Source organism: Alosa alosa, chromosome 5 (assembly GCF_017589495.1).
Source record: "Alosa alosa isolate M-15738 ecotype Scorff River chromosome 5, AALO_Geno_1.1, whole genome shotgun sequence".
NCBI lineage: Eukaryota > Metazoa > Chordata > Actinopteri > Clupeiformes > Clupeidae > Alosa > Alosa alosa.
The window spans coordinates 2651604-2671111 of NC_063193.1; the positions used below are offsets into that span (position 1 = coordinate 2651604).

The 19508-nt window shown below is 40.8% G+C and overlaps 1 protein-coding gene across 2 annotated transcripts in view; it reads right to left on the reverse strand.

Annotated features, from left to right (window-relative positions):
- usp30 (ubiquitin specific peptidase 30) overlaps window positions 1-18614 on the reverse strand; it is a 37675-nt gene extending 19061 nt beyond the window's left edge. The window contains exons 1-2 of one of the 2 annotated variants that reach the window (XM_048244023.1): window positions 18112-18614; window positions 14802-14914 (exon numbers count right to left, since the gene is read on the reverse strand). In XM_048244023.1, the coding sequence (XP_048099980.1) occupies window positions 14802-14904 (103 nt within the window). In that variant the 5' untranslated portion in view covers window positions 14905-14914; window positions 18112-18614. The remainder of the gene's footprint in view (window positions 1-14801; window positions 14915-18111) is intronic. The other variant, XM_048244022.1, reaches the window with a different exon arrangement.
- Between the last annotated feature and the right edge of the window lie 894 nt (window positions 18615-19508).

Below are 19508 nucleotides of genomic sequence, written 5' to 3' on the forward strand. Positions count from 1 at the left end.
GAGCACTGCTGTGTGCCAGTCTGCTCTGTTTCAAGTAGATATTTACGTGATTTTAGCTTCCACCCGCATACGTGCACTATGTGAAGTTTGTCTCTATAGTGCTGCACAGAGCCAATAGCCCTAGGTCACAAAGCAAAGATATAGATAGTAATGTTAGCTAGGTTTAGACAGCAAATTGTGTTAGTGTGTCTGTTTTAAACTAAACAAGAGATTATTTCATACATTTATATTTCATACACCTTTTACTGAAACACAGATTATTGTGATGTTATTTTGTGTCACAGCACTCATAACTTACTACAGTATGTCATCATTGCACACTACAGTAATTGTAGTGTACCGTAATAATTAATAAGTATTGTTGTTTACGGTTAGCAGGATGTCAGCATCAGGAAAATAAGCTATTCTTGATATGGACTGAGTTTAAAGAGGTGCTGTGATCTGTTTCATTATTTCTCTACTTTTTCTCTACTTGTCTATTTGTTTGCATCAGGTACAGTAGGTGCATAGGATGCAGCTCACACGAGGATAGTGGAACTGGAGGTGCTGGTGTGGTCACGTGAGTATTTTCACTTCCCTGCTCTTCTATATGCATACGCACGCACGCACTCCCACATGCTAAGTTGTTAGTAATTATCACTGAATCCAAAATCAAGAAAATACATCGAGAAATATGTCACACACACATGCACACCCACATGCTGATCAACAGAATAATTGTAAAACAGACAAATTGAAAATTGAACAAAGCACGCACACATGCACATACACACACACACACTATTGAAGAAATACGTCCATAAATGTGGAATGATAAAAAATATCTAATTTGTCTTTCAGAACTTCAATGAAGGACTCGTCTCACCAAATCCTCTCCTCTACACGGAAATGTCTGACTTGGTGTCAGTGACTGTCACACCAGGGAAGGCCAGTGACCGCAAGCTGACCTTGCACCTGGGTGAAATTCCGCTGACTCATTTTTAGTTGAGGTTTCTCCCCAACGAACTTGATGTGAGGTGCCTTGTGATGCTGGTGATGTCTGGCCATTTCACCTCCATTAGTACAAAGTGGGGAACCTGCAAAGGATCAACCACCTGACAATCTAGGCTTGCACCCAGATGTATCATAATGATGCTGCAGTGGGAGACCTTGACCTACCAGAGATCCACGTGAGTGGTGGAGCACTTCTGGCTCCAGCCCCTGCCGCATATCTGGCGGTTTGCCACGCTCCTTGAGGATCCTCCCCTGCCAACCACTGCTGGGTCTCATCTCTCCTGGCAGCAAGGACCTCATGGCTTGCTGTGAGCCTGCTCTCTACAGGTGGCTCGGGTGTGTGTGTGTATATATATATATATATATATATATATATATATATATATATATATATAATTGGTTTATAGTTTGTTCATTGTGTTCATTTTGGGTGTTCATGTATTGTTCCATGTTGTGTATTTCTATGATGTCCACAAGTTTTTTCAATAAAATATGTTTCTTGTTTACATGTTACTTTGACACTAACCTTTTATAGGGCATATATAATGTGGATTTCACTCTGCAGCCGCCCCAATGTTTTTGTTTTTTAATGACCAACTGGTTAGGTTACGCTTACCTGAGTGCGTGGCATGTGCAACAATGTGATTACAGAGTCCTCTACCAACACACAAAAAACAACATATCCCCCCAAGTCTTGCTGGGTCGGTAGTGTTAGTAATAGCATGATGAGTGGAACATATTAGCAAAAAAAAGTTTCTGAACCTTAACCCGTGGAACAACAACTAAAACTTTTGGGAAAGAAATAAGAGCTTTGTCTTCCATAGTGTTGCAACAATTTGTTACTTATGTGTGTTTTATGGAGAAATGTTTTGATATCATAAAATTATGGTCATATGAAGGACACATACAAGCATTTAATCAATGATATACCAGCTTTTTTTATGTAAGATTGCCTTTTGCAATGTACCTACATAAAAGGCAATCTTACATAAAAAGCCAAGCTGGTATATAATTGATTAAATGCCTCGTGTGTATATCTGTCCTTCATATGACCATCATTTGTATGATATCCAAAACATTTCCCCATAAAACACACCTAACTTTCACAAGTTAGGCTCCTTACTGTAGTCTACACAGGAAGGTGCATTTGTTATTAACATTGCAAGATGCTCAAACATCGCCCAGGTCTCAGGCATCGACACTGTTGCAAGTAAGATGTCATCCTTCAATCAACTAGGCTTCAGTGACGTTTAGCACGAAAAACAGGTTAAAAACAATAATTGATGCATACTCTAGACAACGTTTTTGTTGACAAACCATTACATTACATTACATTACATTTGGCTGACGCTTTTTAACCAAAGTGACTAACAACATGGTAAACAGTAAGTTTTAGAACAATTCTCACAATTTTAGGACAGTTTAAAAACATTAGAGTACAGTAAGAATAAGTGGCCGGGTGAGTGCTGTTTTTAACAGTTACTTGTCAGTTTAAAACGGCTGGTGAGTGCTAGGATCAGTAAGACTTGTTGTAAGTGTTGCTATGAGAGTAGATGTTCTCTAAAGAGCTGGGTCTTCAGGAGTTTTTGAAAGTGGAAAGGATGTCCCTGCCCTTGTAGGAACTGGCAGTGTGTTCCACCAACCAGGAACAACAGATGAGAAAAGTTTGGATTGGCTTGAGCGCACCAGTGGTAGAGCTAGACGCCGCTCGGCCAGAGGAGCGCAGCGGTCTGGAGGTAGTGTAAGTCTGTATGAGGGCATTCAAGTAGGTGGGAGCAGAACCGAGACTACTTTGTAGGCAAGCCGCTAGAGACTTGAATTTGATGCGGGCCGCCATAGGTAGCCAGTGTAGCTGAATGAGCAGCGCAGTGCCCTTTTTGGGTTGGTTGTAGACCAGGCGGCCAGCCGCTGCTCTGGATCATCTGAAGTGGTTTCACTGGCGCAGGCTGGGAGACCTGTCAGGAGGGCATTGCAGTAGTCGAGTCGTGAGATGACTATTGCCTGAACCAGAAGTTGGGTAGCATCTTGAGTCAAGTAAGTCCTGATTTTCCGTGATGTTGTAGAGTGCTAAACGGCATGACCGGGCTTAATTGAGGCAACATGATCTGAGAAGTTTAGTTGGTTGTCGAGAACAACTCCTAGATTTCTTTGCAGTCCTGGTCGGTGAAACAGACAGGGAGTCAAATTTGATGTTGATGTCGTGGTGTATGGTAGGTTTAGCTGGGATGACCAGCAGTTCAGTCTTTGAGAGGTTCAGCTGGAGGTGGTGCCTTCATCCATGTAGCTATGTCTGAAAGGCAATCTGAGATCCGGCAAGGAAACCAGGGGGTCGCCAGGTGGAAAGGACAGATAGAGCTGTGTGTCGCCTGCATAGCAGTGGTATGAGAAGCCGCGCGAATGGATAATCTGTCCCAAGGAGGTGGTGTAGATAGCAAAGAGGAGGGGCCCAGCACTGAGCCCTGGGGACCCCTGTGGTGAGATGGTGAGGTGCAGATAGCTGACCAAGCCATGATACGTTAAACGAGCGTCCTGTGAGGTAGGATTCAACCAGTGTTGCATCTTTTTAATATTATTTGGCCAACGCACCCCCTTCAAAAAGACTGTTGTAAACAATAGCTATTTTGACGTACTTGTTCCTTTTGCCCCTGACAGATTCAATGTTCACTACACCTCGAGAGATTGGTAGCACAACGACATCTCACAACGACACTACCATCTAGGCCTACTACGTTGGACATTATACAACAACAACATGCACGTAATAATTTCAAAATAAAATACTGCATCATTTCTTTACACAGCTTTATTGAAGTGCATTTACAAGCTGTTTGGATCGGACGTTAGCCACCTAGCTAGCTGACATCAACATTACCTTCACAAAACATAAACTGTTCATGGAACAATCTATATCTACAATCCAATTCTGAGGGTTTAGTAGAAGTAGGCTACAGGATCATTTTGTTACTGCTTTATTGAAGTGCATTTACAAGCTGTTGTGTCTTATCTAGTATTATCCATCTAGCTAGCTGACTGACTTTACCTTCATATTTGTATATAAATTGTTCATGGAACAATTTACATCCCCGTTCCAGTTTGGATCACTTAGTTTTCGTGTGATGTTCCACAATATCTACCATCTGTGACAGATTAATATTTGGCAGATGCCGCAAATTCCTTGTAAACTTGTAGATAGCTCCGATAACCTTCGTTTCTCCATAAGACATTGTTAACCGGAAATGAGTTTACGGCTTATCGATATTCAAAATGGCGGTGTGAAATAGGCGAATCCGTTGAACGCGAGGCGGCTATCAAATCGAAAGCACGAGGTTGTAGGTCCTTTGTACTACCACAACAGTGCCTGTGAAACTTTGGTTCCGCTTACAAGACAAATAATGTTTTAACGATCTCTTCCACGACCACCCAGTAGGCCATAAAACAAATTAAACTAGGATTTGGATGAATATATTGACTGTTGGTGTTTCTGGTGAGGATTTGAGATTGCATTGAGTAGTTTAACCCTTAAAGGTGTAGGTTTTTGAACATTCTAAGTTCCGCAACAATTGAAGGTTCTAAAATTCTATGTTGAATTCAATGAACCCAGATATTCTTTAGAACGTTCATTTCCCAACATTCCCGTCACACCAGTGTGACGGTACTCCTTTAAGGGTTAAATAAAACAGGATATCGAAATGGCTTGCACAGTTTGTTTAGGCTATTAATGTGTTGTATACTGTTAAGTACATGCCTAAAATTGTGGTCCATTTGTGGAAAAACACTTAAGATACGTTAAAACGAACTGAGTATGAGCTGGTAACTGACATTTTAAACAAAAACGCCCCCACACAACTGAACGAGGGGAGGCAGCGCGACCCCATGCGTATGACGTGTCGTGCAAGTGGATCGGTACCGTTAGGCTACTGGGTCAATTTGGGAGCTTGCATGCTACGACTCCTTCCTTGAAATGCCTTGAAAAGGCTGTCGTTTGCACAATTTCACAAATAATAACCGGTACCGAAACAAACCTGTCAACTTTTCCCGGGTTTATCGCGTATTTTAACTTTTTCCTCGCTGTCTTAGGAGGAGCTGCAGGGCCGTCGCAAGGGGGTGCGATGCCCTGTGCGAACTTGACAGATGCAAGGCCCTTTTCACTTATGTGCATGAAATCATGCGATAGCTTACTTTACACACAGCCAAGGCTACCGTCGGTGTATTTTAATAGTAGCCTAGTCTAATAAGCTACACCAGCTTGTCTTTAAGAGGGGAAATTCAATTGTATAGCCTATAACATTAGCTGAGTCACATATTTGGCCATATGGTGTTTATCATAGGCTACATCACGAAACCAAATAGTGTAACAAAGGCAAACACTTTAACAGGGGGAATTAATTGGGCATGAATCATTGTGCTGAACGGTATTTGTCAATGAGCAGAAACACACACGACATTCAAACTATTGATAAGATGTACTGGTCTGTATCTATAGGCTAACATTGGACAAATAAATGATACTGACTCGCCATATCCTGACTCAGGAAAAAAACATTTTCTTGCTTTGCCGCAAACTCAGCAATGAAATCATAGGCCAGTTTGCAGGTAGCCTAATGTCTTTTTCATAGAAGGGATGCAGTCTCTCCGGTGACATGGAGGTGCGCAAATAGTTTTTAATAGCCTGTTCAACTTCGAAAAGCTTCGTTCACCCGATGCCAGTCACTGATCGCAATTTCAAAGTTCGGGAAGCTTCATAAGTTTTAAGTGCAGTGGCCCCTATCTGCCCCCTTTGGAATTATATCTCGAGCCTATTATAAGGTCCAGTGCGTTATGTCCTGGGATTCGGACGTGCTCAAAAAGAAAAGAAAAAACACTTTTTCATAGATGGTTATGAGGAGCAATATGAGAGAGAAATTTGATGATCATTGATCGTTGTTTTGGGATGTTAAGCCTTTTCCATAAGTGTCAGTGAAGGAGATTGAAGAATGACCATTTTTTTAACCGAAAATATTTCTTAACTTCAAAAACTCAGTGTCATTCAGACTCAACCCTCTTGTTGCTTTGATATCTTTTTCGTTGTCGTTTGAACGTTGACAAGCAGGCATATTGCGGTTGCAATTTAAGTTAAATTTTTACAGTAGGCCTACAACATGCTGTTAGGCTGGGCTACTGTCAATGTACTTGTACAGGTACATGTTTAACAATTGCTGGTGTACAGGCTATAATCAATTAGCTAAATCATTTGTCCAGCTGTTTGTGCTACATTCAAACGCAAAAGGTGCTTTGATATCTTTTTCGTTTGAACGTCGGCAAGCAGGCATGCTGAGGTTGCAATGAATGAGGATAATTGGTTTTATCTGCGGATTTATTTTTTGCATTATTTTGAATATGACTCGCTCCAGTCTCAACAGCACATACTTTTTCCACACGCATCTAACGCACATATCCCCTCTCGCTTTCTCTCTCTCCATCCCTGCGCACGGTGCTTTCTTAAAGGAGCTGCACCATTTTACAACAATTGCATCTACATTTTCATATTAGAATGTTTTGTCAAGTGTAAGCTTAAACTACCGTGATCAATTTAAGTTCCCGTGCCCCTGCTGCGTCATGGAAGCAGTAAGTCAAGTCGCATCAAAAATAGTAGTGGCAGAACTCCCAAGTGACACCTTGTGGTTGTTTGTGCCAACTGCAGTTTGTGCCATTTCTGCTGAGAAAATGGGGTGCGTGATTCATGAAGGAACCCGTCCACACTTAACTGGGACCCACTGTAGTTGATTCAGGACCGTATTCTAATCAATGTTTCTCCCAAGAACGGAGTAAACTCGGTAAACCAAATCACCAACATTTTGGGTATGGCAGTTTTACGCTACTGTCCACTTTCGTATATCCAGGTTGGCAAGTAGCGTTAACCTTTAAACGTCACAGTATGAAAACAATCAAAACCGCATCTAAATGCCAAAGCTTTTAGCAATAAACCTGAAAGAATAATTAAATCTTATAACTTTATAACTGGACTCTGATCATAATCTGATACTAACGGCTAGAAAAGTAAATGGAAAGAAAGGCTCCGTTTCTGCACGGAGCATGGATTATATGAAGATACCAAAGAATAAAATGGAAGATTTTAAAAATGATGTGCAGAATATAAAATGGGATGAATTAATGAAATCAGATAATCTGGACTTTACTAGCCAGTATTTTGTGGATAAACTGCATAAACTTATTAAAGAATTTTCAAAAATGTCTAGAAATAAAAACAAAAGGGCTTCCCTTCCATGGATGAAAGTATACTTCAAATGATGAAAGAACGAGATCAGATCCTAAAAGCATCACTGAAGTCTAAATTGACAACTGACAGGCTTAAATTTACATCAATAAGGAATAAGGTGACAAAAGAATTTAGAAAAGCCAAGGCAAATTACTTCCTTGAGATAATAGTAAATAATAAGTGAAACTCTAAAATGACATGGCAGCAAATAAAGAAACTATCTGGACAAAACAATGCTAGAAAACAGATCGAACTGAGAATTAATGGCGCACTAACAAATGAGGCAATGGATGTAGCTGAAGAATTAAATCATTATTTTGTAGATTCGGTAGCTACTATTGCCTACAGTTTTTCCTTGCACCAGCAATATGATATCAAGGAACTAATACCAGGACCCATTTTTAATTTTGAAAGAGTCTCTGAAGCGCAAGTATTAAAAGTGATTGATTAACTCAAACCTAAATCTTCAAAAGATGTTTATGAAATGGACTATGCTATGATTAGGGAGTGTGCAGGTTCATTGATTAAACCAATCACGCATATTGTAAATATTTCTCTGACTCAGGGTCGAGGGAGCTTCTCCCAATATTGGAGAGGGGGTGTGGTTGGGGCGATATTTTTGGATTTACGAAAAGCGTTTGATACAGTTAATCATAATATTCTTCAGTCAAAATTTGTTCAGTTTAATTTTTCTCAGTATACATCTAACTGGTTTAAATCATACCTTACTAACCGCTCTCAATGTGTTAAAATACAAAATCCTCCTTTAAAGATCTTGTAACAGGGGTACCCCAAGGCTCAATTTTGGGTCCAATTCTTTTCAGTCAATATAAATGACCTTCCATCTGTGTGCCAAGGCAGTGAGATCCTTATGCAGATGATACTGTCATTTTTATTAAAGGTAAAAATCATTCTGAGGTTGCAGTACAGCAGTTATGATTAATGTTTCAAATTGGTTGAATAATTGTCATTTAGAACTTAACACTTCTAAAACTGTAGCCATGTTCTTTGCTAAAACAAAAAAATCTTATACAGAGCCTGATGTTTTCATTTCAGGGCAGAGAATTCAAATTGTAAATGAATATAAATATTTAGGCATTATTTTGGACAGTAACCTGACTTTCAAGCAACATGTTAAAAAGGTGAGTAGAATCACAAATTTTAGACATCTTAGAAATCATATGTCAACAGAGGCTGCAAAAATGTACATGTTCTCTCTTATAATGTCACATATTAATTACTGTGTACCAACATAGGCCACTGCAAACTCCATGACATTAAAGCCAATAATATCTTTATATAAACAAGCTGTCAAGATTTTAGATAAAAAAACAAGATCTTTTCATCACTGTCCAATACTTAACAAATATAGGCTTCTAAGTTGGAACAATCTTGTTATGTTTAAAAATTGTTTTGTATAAAAATCCGACATAGCTTAGCTCCACCACCACTCTGCAGCCTACTGCAATTTAGATCATCTGTAACCAGTGCTACTAAAGGGGCTGCTAGAGGTGATTGTGCAGTGCCTTACAAGAAATCAACTTTTGGTCAATCAGTTTGCACTTATAAAGCAGCTGGTGAGTGGAATACAATCCCACAAAACATAAGAGAGTCCAGTTCTTATAGTTCATTAAAATTAAAAATTAAAGAAATGGCTGATAGACAACCAAGTCTGTCAGCATTAGTGTATGAGATTAGAAGAGTATGATTGTTGGAGTGTGTGTGTGTGTGTGTGTGTGTGTGTGGGGGTTTTGCTGTAATTTATTCTTTTAATTAATAGGTAATTTTGCTATGCTCCTTCTGGCAGGGGGACTACCAATGGAAAGTAGCCTTTTGGCTATAATTGGGTGCATTTACATTTTCTTTGTAAAATATCAATTAGTGTACACTGTCCCTCTATAACAAATAAAGTTAATAATAATAATAATAATAATAATAATAATTATAATAATAATAATAATAATCAGCAACATAATCCTTCAAAGCGCAAGCCCTTGTTGCTGGCCGCCACAAATACCAACAATGGACCTTTCTGGTCTGTCAATAAAGAAATAATCTAAAAACCAATCAAATTGTCCAATTTTCCTGAAGCTCCTCCTTTTGTCCCACAAACAAACAGTGGCTGTGGTGGTGAGTGTAGATATCAGTCGCAGGTGGGCAATATCACTAAATAATCACATAAAACAGATCACCAAAACTTAATTTGACCATTTAAGGAACATTTCAAAGATAAGGAAGTCCTTATCCTTACCGATTGAGAATAAGCGCTCTATAAGTAGTTGCTAGGTTACGGGGACGCTGGCGAGACATGCCGCTCCGTCTGGCATCATGTTTTTGTTTGTTTTTATGTAATGTTCGTAATTTTATGTAATGTTCTGTTTATTTTTTTGTATTTTTTGTCTAGTTAATTGTATTCTCTCTTTATTTGCGTTATTTTTGGGTAGTTTTTGTGTTATTCTTAGTCCTTTATTTGCTGACAAGTCTGTTGATGCTGTGACGTTAAGTTAACTTAACATTAAAGTCCATTGGCCTAAGGACCTAGCCATGGCTAACGTTGGCGTTGGCTTTTGTCCTGGGCCTCTGGTGTACTCCCTCCGTGAACGGTGCTGCGCTTCGGAAAGGGATTTCTCTGCTGCCGCGACCACTGGATTGACCTGTGAGCTGCCATGCTCTGCTGCCTGGAGTCTGGATTGAGTAGGCTAACGTTAACGTTAGAAGGAAGTTTGAAGAACTCTGACGACAGCGATCTCACTGAACAACAAACAGTCGCTGTCAATGTTCACCGAGTTGCTGATCTGTAGGATCACCTACGACTTCAGACTGTTCATTGCTTAAAGTGCTCTCCAGACTGCCAGGAAAACGTTAAATCCTCCGGGTTGGACTCAGCTGTGTGCCTTCATCATTGCCCTTGGACTATTCAGCCGGTTAACTAGATGCAACCAACTGGACTAAGTTAACATGAGTTTTCTTTTTAAAATGTCTTATTTATTTTATTATTTGTTTTTGTTTGTTTGTTTGTTATCCGTCTTGAATGTTTCACATGTTGTATGTTTCATCGTGTACCAGATGCGGCTGGCGATTCGCATTTCTATTAGGCATTTTTGTTATTTGTTTGTTTGGGTCTTGTGTGTGAAGCACTTTTGTTGCACTTTGTGCATAGAAAAAATGCTCGTCATGTTTGTCTGTAAGCACTTTGTGCTCAATGCTTGAATTGTGCTATATAAATAAATATTATTATTATTATTATTATAAGTGAAATTAAATTGAAAAATTGAAATTATTTAGCTAAGCTTACAACCTACAGCAGAGTAAGTTAAGCAAAGGATTAATGGAATCTGAAGTGGCCATTTTATTTGCTGATTGGCGCTGGAAAATCAACTGTTAACACTCAAATAAAGCATGCTATTAAGGTAAAAAGACTTATTATGACCGCCGCGCAGCGAAGCGGCGGTCATATAGGTTTAGTCAGATTTTTTTTTCTTCTCTTTTTCGCATCTCCAAATTTCCGTCAAGGATTCCCGGGACACTGTAAGACCGGGGTACACGAAACTTGTAGCCCCACATGGATAGCATGGAACCATCGTTTTTCGTTTTGATCTGTAGCCCCCCCCGCTGGACTGGACCCCCCGAAAGGAGGGTAGGGCAGACACAGTTTTCTGTGAATATCTCAAGAACCGTAGGGTTTAGGAGGACCATTTTTTTTTCGTATGTTGATCTCAAGGGGCCATGTCAACCCATTCCATAACCATTCATTTCCCAACATAGTCAAAACTGCACGAAATTGGAAGTGTAGGATCATTATGACACCCTCTGAATGCACGCCAAGTTTCATGGAATTCCGTTCATGGGGGGCCACACAATAAATTAATTTATGTTACTATACACCAACTGGCCTATAGGTGGCCGGAGATAGTTTTCTGTGAATATCTCGAGAACCGTAGGGCTTAGGAGGTCCACCTTTTTTTTGTATGTTGGTCTTAAGGGGACATGTCAACCTATCCCATTACCACTTTTCATGTATAGCGCCACCTATTTAATAATTAAAAAGCAAAAAATTAGGTGTTTTCATCGGAATATCTCTGGCTGACATGGTCAAAACTGCACGAAATTGAAAATGTAGGATCATTATGACACCCTCCGAATGCATGCCAAGTTTCGTGGACTTTCGTTCATGGGGGGCCTTACAATAAAATAATTTATGTGTACATTTAGTGACCGTACACCAACAAGGATTCCCGGGACACTGAAAGACCGGGGTACACGAAACTTGGTGGGCATGTAACCCCACATGGATAGCATGGAACCATCGTTTTTCATTTTGATCTGTAGCCCCCCCCCCCGCTGGACTGGACCCCGAAAAGGAGGGTAGGGCAGACACAGTTTTCTGTGAATATCTTGAGAACCGTAGGGCCTAGGATGACCAATTTTTTCTGTATGTTTGCCTCCAGGGGTCATCTTAACCCATTCCATGTGCACACATGTGCATAAACAGATACACACGCACACACATACATTCACAGTAATCCTACGTATGACACACTCACACAGTAGACATATGTACGCATGCATGCACATGCACAAACACAGGCACATACGCAGGCACACACACACAAGCACGCACACACACACACATAAACATAAACATGTACACGCACACATGCACACAAGAATTTCTCAGAATTATGAACAGGCAAGATGGGGGTGGGGTTGTATAAAATTAATTTTACATCTGAAATCTATGAACTAATCATGTTTTGGTACTTGTTGTCTAGCAGATACCAGTGGGAATTGATCATGTTATGTTAACGTTACTGGAATTGCAATACATTTCACTGGTAGCCTGAAGACATGCAGTGTTTCCCATACATTGACTAATCTGTGGCGGGGCCAAAAAACAAAATCAAAACTGGCCGCCACACATTAATGTTCTATGTTGTACTATTTAAATTAAATATAAGATAAAATCTTTTCATTGAGCTGCGCTTTACGCACGCAGCCTTTTCTTGCCCCACTCTCTCTCGTAACGAGCCCGCTGCCCCTCCGCTGCATTTAACAAAACATTCACGATTGTTGAAGGATTGTTGTTGCCACATAGAAGCATTGCATAGAAGACGGCGGGCTAAATTGCTATTAAATCCGCTTAGCATCGTGAACATGCTGCGCAAATTTGTTCAAAACTGCTGCATTAAAGTTAACTCTGCTAATGTCTTATCACAACATAGTACATTGGGGAGACTAAGTCAAGTTATGCAATCAAGCAGTATCTTAAAGCTAGCGTTAGAATACTGTTTGGATGTTGAGTTTAGCTTACAGCTACAGCTGCTTGTCAATTTCGTTACTCATGCAGGGGTCATTTTATTGACTCTGACACTGAATGTTTTCAAAATCCCGATGTAAATGGTAAAGTGTTTTCCAAGACTCAAAAGTGCTTGTCCCAAGGAGAAGTACGAACCATTATTTTAACTAACTATGTAGAAAAAGTTATGAATTACATCCACACATCAGCAGCCTTTTAACTGTTACAATTGCAAGGGTTCCCTCACGAACGTCTTAAAGTGACAGGCACTCAATTAGACCTATACACTACCAAGACAATCTTAACCACCCCACAAATCTAATCCAATCCTGTGGGAAACACTGACATGGTTCTGATATAAACAGCTATTATATTAGGCAGTTCACGTACAATGAGGTTGTGTAGTCTCGAGATTATTTGGTCATAAACTTGTGTAAAATACCATGGCTAACATGCTAATTGTTTCTTGAAATAAACTGCTACACTTCAACAATCACGGTAGCCTACATCATTACCTTTACATTGATGTATAGTATATATACTCTTTTGATCCCGTGAGGGAAATTTGGTCACTGCATTTATCCCAATCCGTGAATTAGTGAAACACACTCAACACACAGTGAACACACAGTGAGGTGAAGCACACACTAACCGCGGCACAGTGAGCTGCCTGCGACAACAGCGGCGCTCGAGGAGCAGTGAGGGGTTAAACGTCCCACATACTCGACGCACCCGACCAGTAGCGCGACAATGTGACGTCACAGAAACGCCGTAACCATTTATACTCGCGCGTGGTGGTCGCGACACTACTTGCAATATTCTCCTGAACAGAGGTGTCGCTGTTGTGAAAAGACTAACGCTAACTACGTTACACAGCTGAAGAAGCTGCAGTAAGAAACACTAGTAGCTACCTAGCTAGCCTCTGTGATGGTACTTCAGACTTTGGTTGCTACTATTCACAACTACCATCATCATTATCATCTAGTTTCCAAGGTGTGTGCACAGGTAGATAGATAGATAGATAGATAGATGGATATATAGATAGATACTTTAGTCATCCCGAGGGAAATTTTAATAATTGAAACAGTTTAGTTAGCTGTCTAGCTAGCTAGCAGCTGGCTGAGTTTGTGTAATTTCCTGAAGTTGAAAGAGATTTTGTTCAGGCCTTAATAGATATCCTTTGTTTGAAAATAAATCGTTTCTATTCTTTCCTCTTAATTCCATGTGTTGCAACTCTCACTGGTAACTTTGTTAACTTATCCAGCAAACTATTAAAAATTGTAACAAAACACTGCAACTCTCGCTTGCCCTCGAACTAGTCCATCTTCCTGTTTCCGCCTTGTCGCGCTCGTCTGAAAAAAAAAAATGAGTGGTACGCTACCTCACGCTACCTGGCTTCAATCCTGGCGCGCCAGCAAGATCTACGTCATTTTGACATCACGTTGTCGCGCTACCGGTCGGGTGCGTAGAGTATGTAGAAGCCCTTAGGTGCCTTGCTCAAGGGCACTTCAGCCGTGCCTACTGGTTGGGGTTCGAACCGGTCACCCTCCGGTTCCAAGTCCGAAGCGCTAACCAGTAGGCCACGGCTGCCCTTAAATCTTGTTTAAACCGGCATAGATGGGTAAACAATAGAAACAGCAAGTTAACATGATGCGGTTTATAGCATGGTTAGGAGGATCAGAATGTTATTTGTGTGGGATAACGTTAGTTGTGGTGTCATGCCTGGCTGCGTTGAGACAAATTCACTTGTTTTTTAGTTCAAAGATTCTAATTGTAAGCTTAAAATCAATGCCCTGCTAGCGGTACACCTTGATATTTATGCAAATAACCATATATAACTGTTAAATAATGTATCCCTACATTAAGTTTAACATTACCGATGCAAAAGCCTGTGGGACCTTAACAACAGTAACTAAGTGGGCGGGAAAAAACGCTCAAAAGCGGAAAGGTCCATTAACTACAAGTTCTTCAGTAATTCCTCTTTGTTACTGTGGCCATTTATGATCCATAGATATAATAGATAGAAACAGAAAGCAAAGTTTGCTCATCCGAAAAATTATCTGATCTGTGACTCAAAATCATGATACGTTTGGAACCATGAGCTTTGTGATCCATTGCACCCCTAATACTAAGCCTAGTCTCTCATAGCCTAATATTATAATTTGGTGTCTACATGAGTACAAAATGTGTAGTCAAACTGTTAACAACTACACCACCTTTGACTCATTTTGCTCCACATAACGGAAATAAGAATACCTTTTCTCATCTTCTTTTTGTCTGAAATAGGTCCCCACAATACATAAACACCAGCTGCCATGGCTGCCACTATTCCACCGATGAGTCCCCAGCTTCTCAACATCTTGGGCCTGAAACACATTACAACATAATCTTGACAAAACTATTAACACAGAAATCTGAAGATAGACAGAGATTTAAATTGTGTTCAAGATATTTCAGATTTCAGATAGATTTACTATGGTATAACTTTAGACTGCCGTAGACACGGCACTCAAAAAATCCTCCATAGAAATGCATGGGGTTAGTTTGTAACGTCAATATGGCCGTTGTCTACACATATCCCACCCCTTCCTTGGCAAAACGTCGACATGTGAATACATTAAGCCAATCATGTGGTGTGATGTGAATACATTGAGCCAATCATATGGTGTGACATCTTCCCAATCATGTGTTGTGAATTCGCTGCTGGAGCAAGATTGGTGTCGTGAAGCCTTGCGCACGCGCATTTCTGCTGAATAGGATGACCGACGACTGCCCAAAAAGCTCTTGGAATGGCCTCAGAGTGGAGGGACTTGCCTAAAAGGACTTTGGTATAACTACCCACCGTTACCACTGTCAGGACCATTTTAAATAACACACTTAGACTTAAAACTCAGCAGGCTTTCAATAGAGAAAGACAGTAGTTTTTCTGGTTTGTTTGCACTGGGAAGTGGGATAATTCCCATTAACGGTGCTCTAACGGTGCAGATCTACTTCTGCGTGTACTGTAGCACTTCTGTCGTCTTTTCAAGCGTCTTTAACGCACCAGCACAGCGAAAAGGTTTATGGGCGGTGCCATTTTGGAAAATCTTGGGAAATCCTAACTCCGCCCACATCCATGTATGGGTAAAGGGGTGGGGCTTTGTGTGAGACTGAGCCGGCCGGTGGACCCGCCTCTTCAGCCAAGCAGCCTCAGCTATCTGTAACGTTAGGCCTACAAGATGGACTGGCACAGACTTAACATAACGTAACATAAATTTGCTGGTAAGTTCATTTATGTTTCTTAATGCCATGTTCAGGCACCTTATTTTGTATCCTGAAAGGTAATATTCGGGTGAACGGTTGAAAAGTTGAGAATGAAGAGTTGAGTTTGCAGCTTCTAGGTAAAATAAACTAATGTTAGCTATCCTTCCCTTGGTTACGGTAAAATAACGTAGAGTAATTTAGCAGTTTAACGTTACAGGTTCACTAACTCACGTAGAGTAACCTAGCAGTTTACAGGTTCAGCAACTCACTACTGACAAAAATGTATCTTTGCCTTTATTTTTTTGTGATTAACGTTACCCATCTCATATGCTCAGTGGCAGCCATTTCATTGTAACCTTAATTTACTTGTAAACTTAATTTGTGTCAACGTGTTGGCGTGAATTGATGACAAAATCGTAGTGGGGTATTAGTTGTACATCATTAATTATTTTGATTAAAGCTGCAGTTGGCAAGATTTTTTTTATCAAATTCACTGAAACCGACACAATGCTCCGACAAAACAACATAAATCAGCCCGTTTCAGAAAAAAAAACGCACTTCTACCTCCACCTAGAGGCTGTTATTTGTTTTGCAAAAATCCACAGCTCCCGGTTCTTCTGGTCCAATGAACTGTCAATCACAGTCTGGTTCAGTCTGGTGCGCACTGACGAGCACAACCTCGATGAGAGGGTGCTCGGTGGTAGTGGGGGAGGGGCATGAGAGTTGTAAACATTAAACATTCTGTCAGACTTGCCAACTATGCGATCTAAACTAACGAGTTAGAAAAAAGATTCACCCCCCTCAGTTGTCAGGCACTGGGAAACTACCGAAAAGTAAAAAAAAAAAAGTCCATGGGACAAGGCTTTAAAAGCATGAATTTACGCTGTGAAAACAGACATTTTAACATGGGAGTCTATGGACATTTGGGTCCAGTCCCAAGTGGATTTTCGATGTATTGCAGTTTTTCAAACTTCCGGTTGGGCTTCATTGTTCAGATTAGAATGTTGGCGCTTGGGCGATGCCCATCTTTAAATTAATCCATTGAACACTATCGACTATCCAATGACAAGGTTGTAGGTCCCTTGTTGTATGACAACAGTGCCTGTGAAACTTTGGTTCTCAAAACAAATTAATGTTAAACGATCTCTTCCATGACTACCTAGGATTCCATAATACAAACGAAACTAGGATTTGGAGAAAGATCAAGATGAGATCAAGAAACATCAAGATGTAGGGTCTGGGAGGGGCGAGATAAACGGCTGTCTTTCAAATTCCCTCTAGGCGCAATAAGATAGCGCTACAACTCATGGGTTCCATGCATTGGCTAGTTGTTCAAACTTTTGCCAAATTAAAAAAAAGCTTAACTTGAGTCGCCATTCAAAGACAGCTGTTCAGCACCAGCATCCATCTTCTTTGTTTTCAAGTAGCAGGGAATTCACGCGGAACCGTCGCAACTCTGCCGTTATTATGTTAAACCCATCCACCGACTCTAAAGATGTGATTGGCCTGACCGAAGTTTGGTTTTTCCAGCTCGCAAGCCAACAGAGTTGCTAGACAACCCTGGCTGCAAGTTACATTTGCTGCCGCTAGGGTGCGTCTAGATTTCTAGGCTAGACTGTTGGTGTTTCTGGTGCGGATTTGAGATTGCATTGAGTAATTTAAATAGAACGATTTTGAAACGGCTTGCATTGTTTGTATTGGCTATTAATATTTTCGAATACTGATATGCTACATTCCTAAAATGGTTGTACATTTGTGAGAAACAGAAGACAAGTTAAAAGTAGGCTGGGTGAACCCTGATCTGCCGGCGATTTCTTTTTCCTTCTTTTTCCAATCTTAAAAGATTGAGCTTGGTCTGGTGAAAGCCAGACTTAGTTAAAATAACTGACTAGCTGCAAATTCACATTTTAAGCCCACACACCTCTGAACAAGGGTCACGCCTCAGCCGTGTCGCGAAAGTGGATCTGCACCGTAACACCAGTATAGGATAGAATACAAACATGGGAGGAATATCAGACGATCGAAGGTAGCGTAAGAAAATGCATGGCATGAGGTCGTCGCGGTCAATGCATGAAACTCGAGACCCCTGATAGCAGCCTATTATAGCCCACTCAGTTTCTAGTTTCTACCTAACTTGTTGTGTTGGCCCCAGTCTGAAATCCCATGCTAGATTGCTAGCTTCCTGGTGATGGAGGAATTTTCATTATGATCGGCTACTTGCAGGACAGGCTAGATCTAATGATATTGTGAAAATACTAGTCTAAACTCAAAATATGATATAGTAAATAAACAAAGAAAAATAACCGGTGTTGTAATCAATCTTACTTGTCTTGCTTAACGGCTACCTCCTGGAACAAGGGTGTAAGTAGTTCAGGGAGCACTTGGACAGCGCGGTCTGTCGCATTTCACTCAGACGTTACAGACGCTTATTCTCAAAAATGCTCTGGAGCGATCTTGTGACATTGTCAGTAACATACTGATTGTTAAGTGATTTATTACGATGTCAGAACAGTTCCTACAAACCGATAAAGAGCACATGCACTTTCATAAATAGTCTTTCAAGTGCCAAAATGTCAATAAGACGCTGTCGCACTGCCCTAGCCTAGCCTAGACCCTATGCCTAGACCACACCAGTCTGTATACGGAAATTCTCTAATGCAGCGTTCCAAGCTGTTACCAGTTTCTTAGTTCCGATTTTAAAGTTGGGCAATTACTTAAGGTCACGAGCAGGAACTACGGCCGAGTGCTGTTCTGTATTTTGTTTTCTATAAGGACGTGGTGCAATGTCGATCAACCAGTTTGACTAAAATGAGATTTAGTCGGAAATTCCGATTTCTGAGTTTTGTGGAACACTGAAAGCTGCGTGTAGCCAACGACAATAACGGCAGTTTGAATATGGCCGCCGTTCTTCGTTTTCAAAATAAAAGTTGATAGTTATTACTTGTTACTCTGGTTCTACCCAGAATCATATATCACATAGAGAGTTGTAACAATCCACAGGCCTACAGAAAAAATATAGACAGGCCTACATAGAGTTTATTCGTCATTCTTATGGTTCACATAAGAATGAACTCACAGCAGACAAAAGACGTGGTGGAGGAGTTTGTGTTTACACACATGATGCTTGGTGCCGAGACGCTACGGTAGTACACAGACACTGCTCTCCACTGGCGGAGTTTATGATAATTAAGTGCCGACCCTTCTACCTCCCCAGGGAATTCACCGCGATTCTGCTGGTCGCGGTGTACATCCCCCCCAGCAACAAAAACAGTGACAGGAGCATGGCACTGAATGAGCTGTATCGGGCCGTCAGTGAACAACAAAGTGAACACCCGGATGCCTTCACAATCATCGCTGGAGACTTCAATCACGCCAATCTCAAAACTGTACTACCAAAATTTCACCAACATGTAAACTTCCCAACAAGAGGACAAAACACCCTGGACCTTGATTACACCCCACAGAAAGAAGCCTACAAAGCCAAACCCCTCCCCCACATCGGGCAATCAGACCACATTAGCATCCTGCTGCTGCCCCGATACAGACAAAGAGCAAAAGTCACCAAACCGGTTCTGAAGGAGGTGAGAATGTGGCCGGAGGGGGCCGTCTCACAACTTTCAGGACTGCTTTGAAACAACAGACTGGGATATCTTCAAAACAGCTGCCACCCACAACAACCACATTGACATTGAGGAATACACAGACACTGTGACCTCCTAC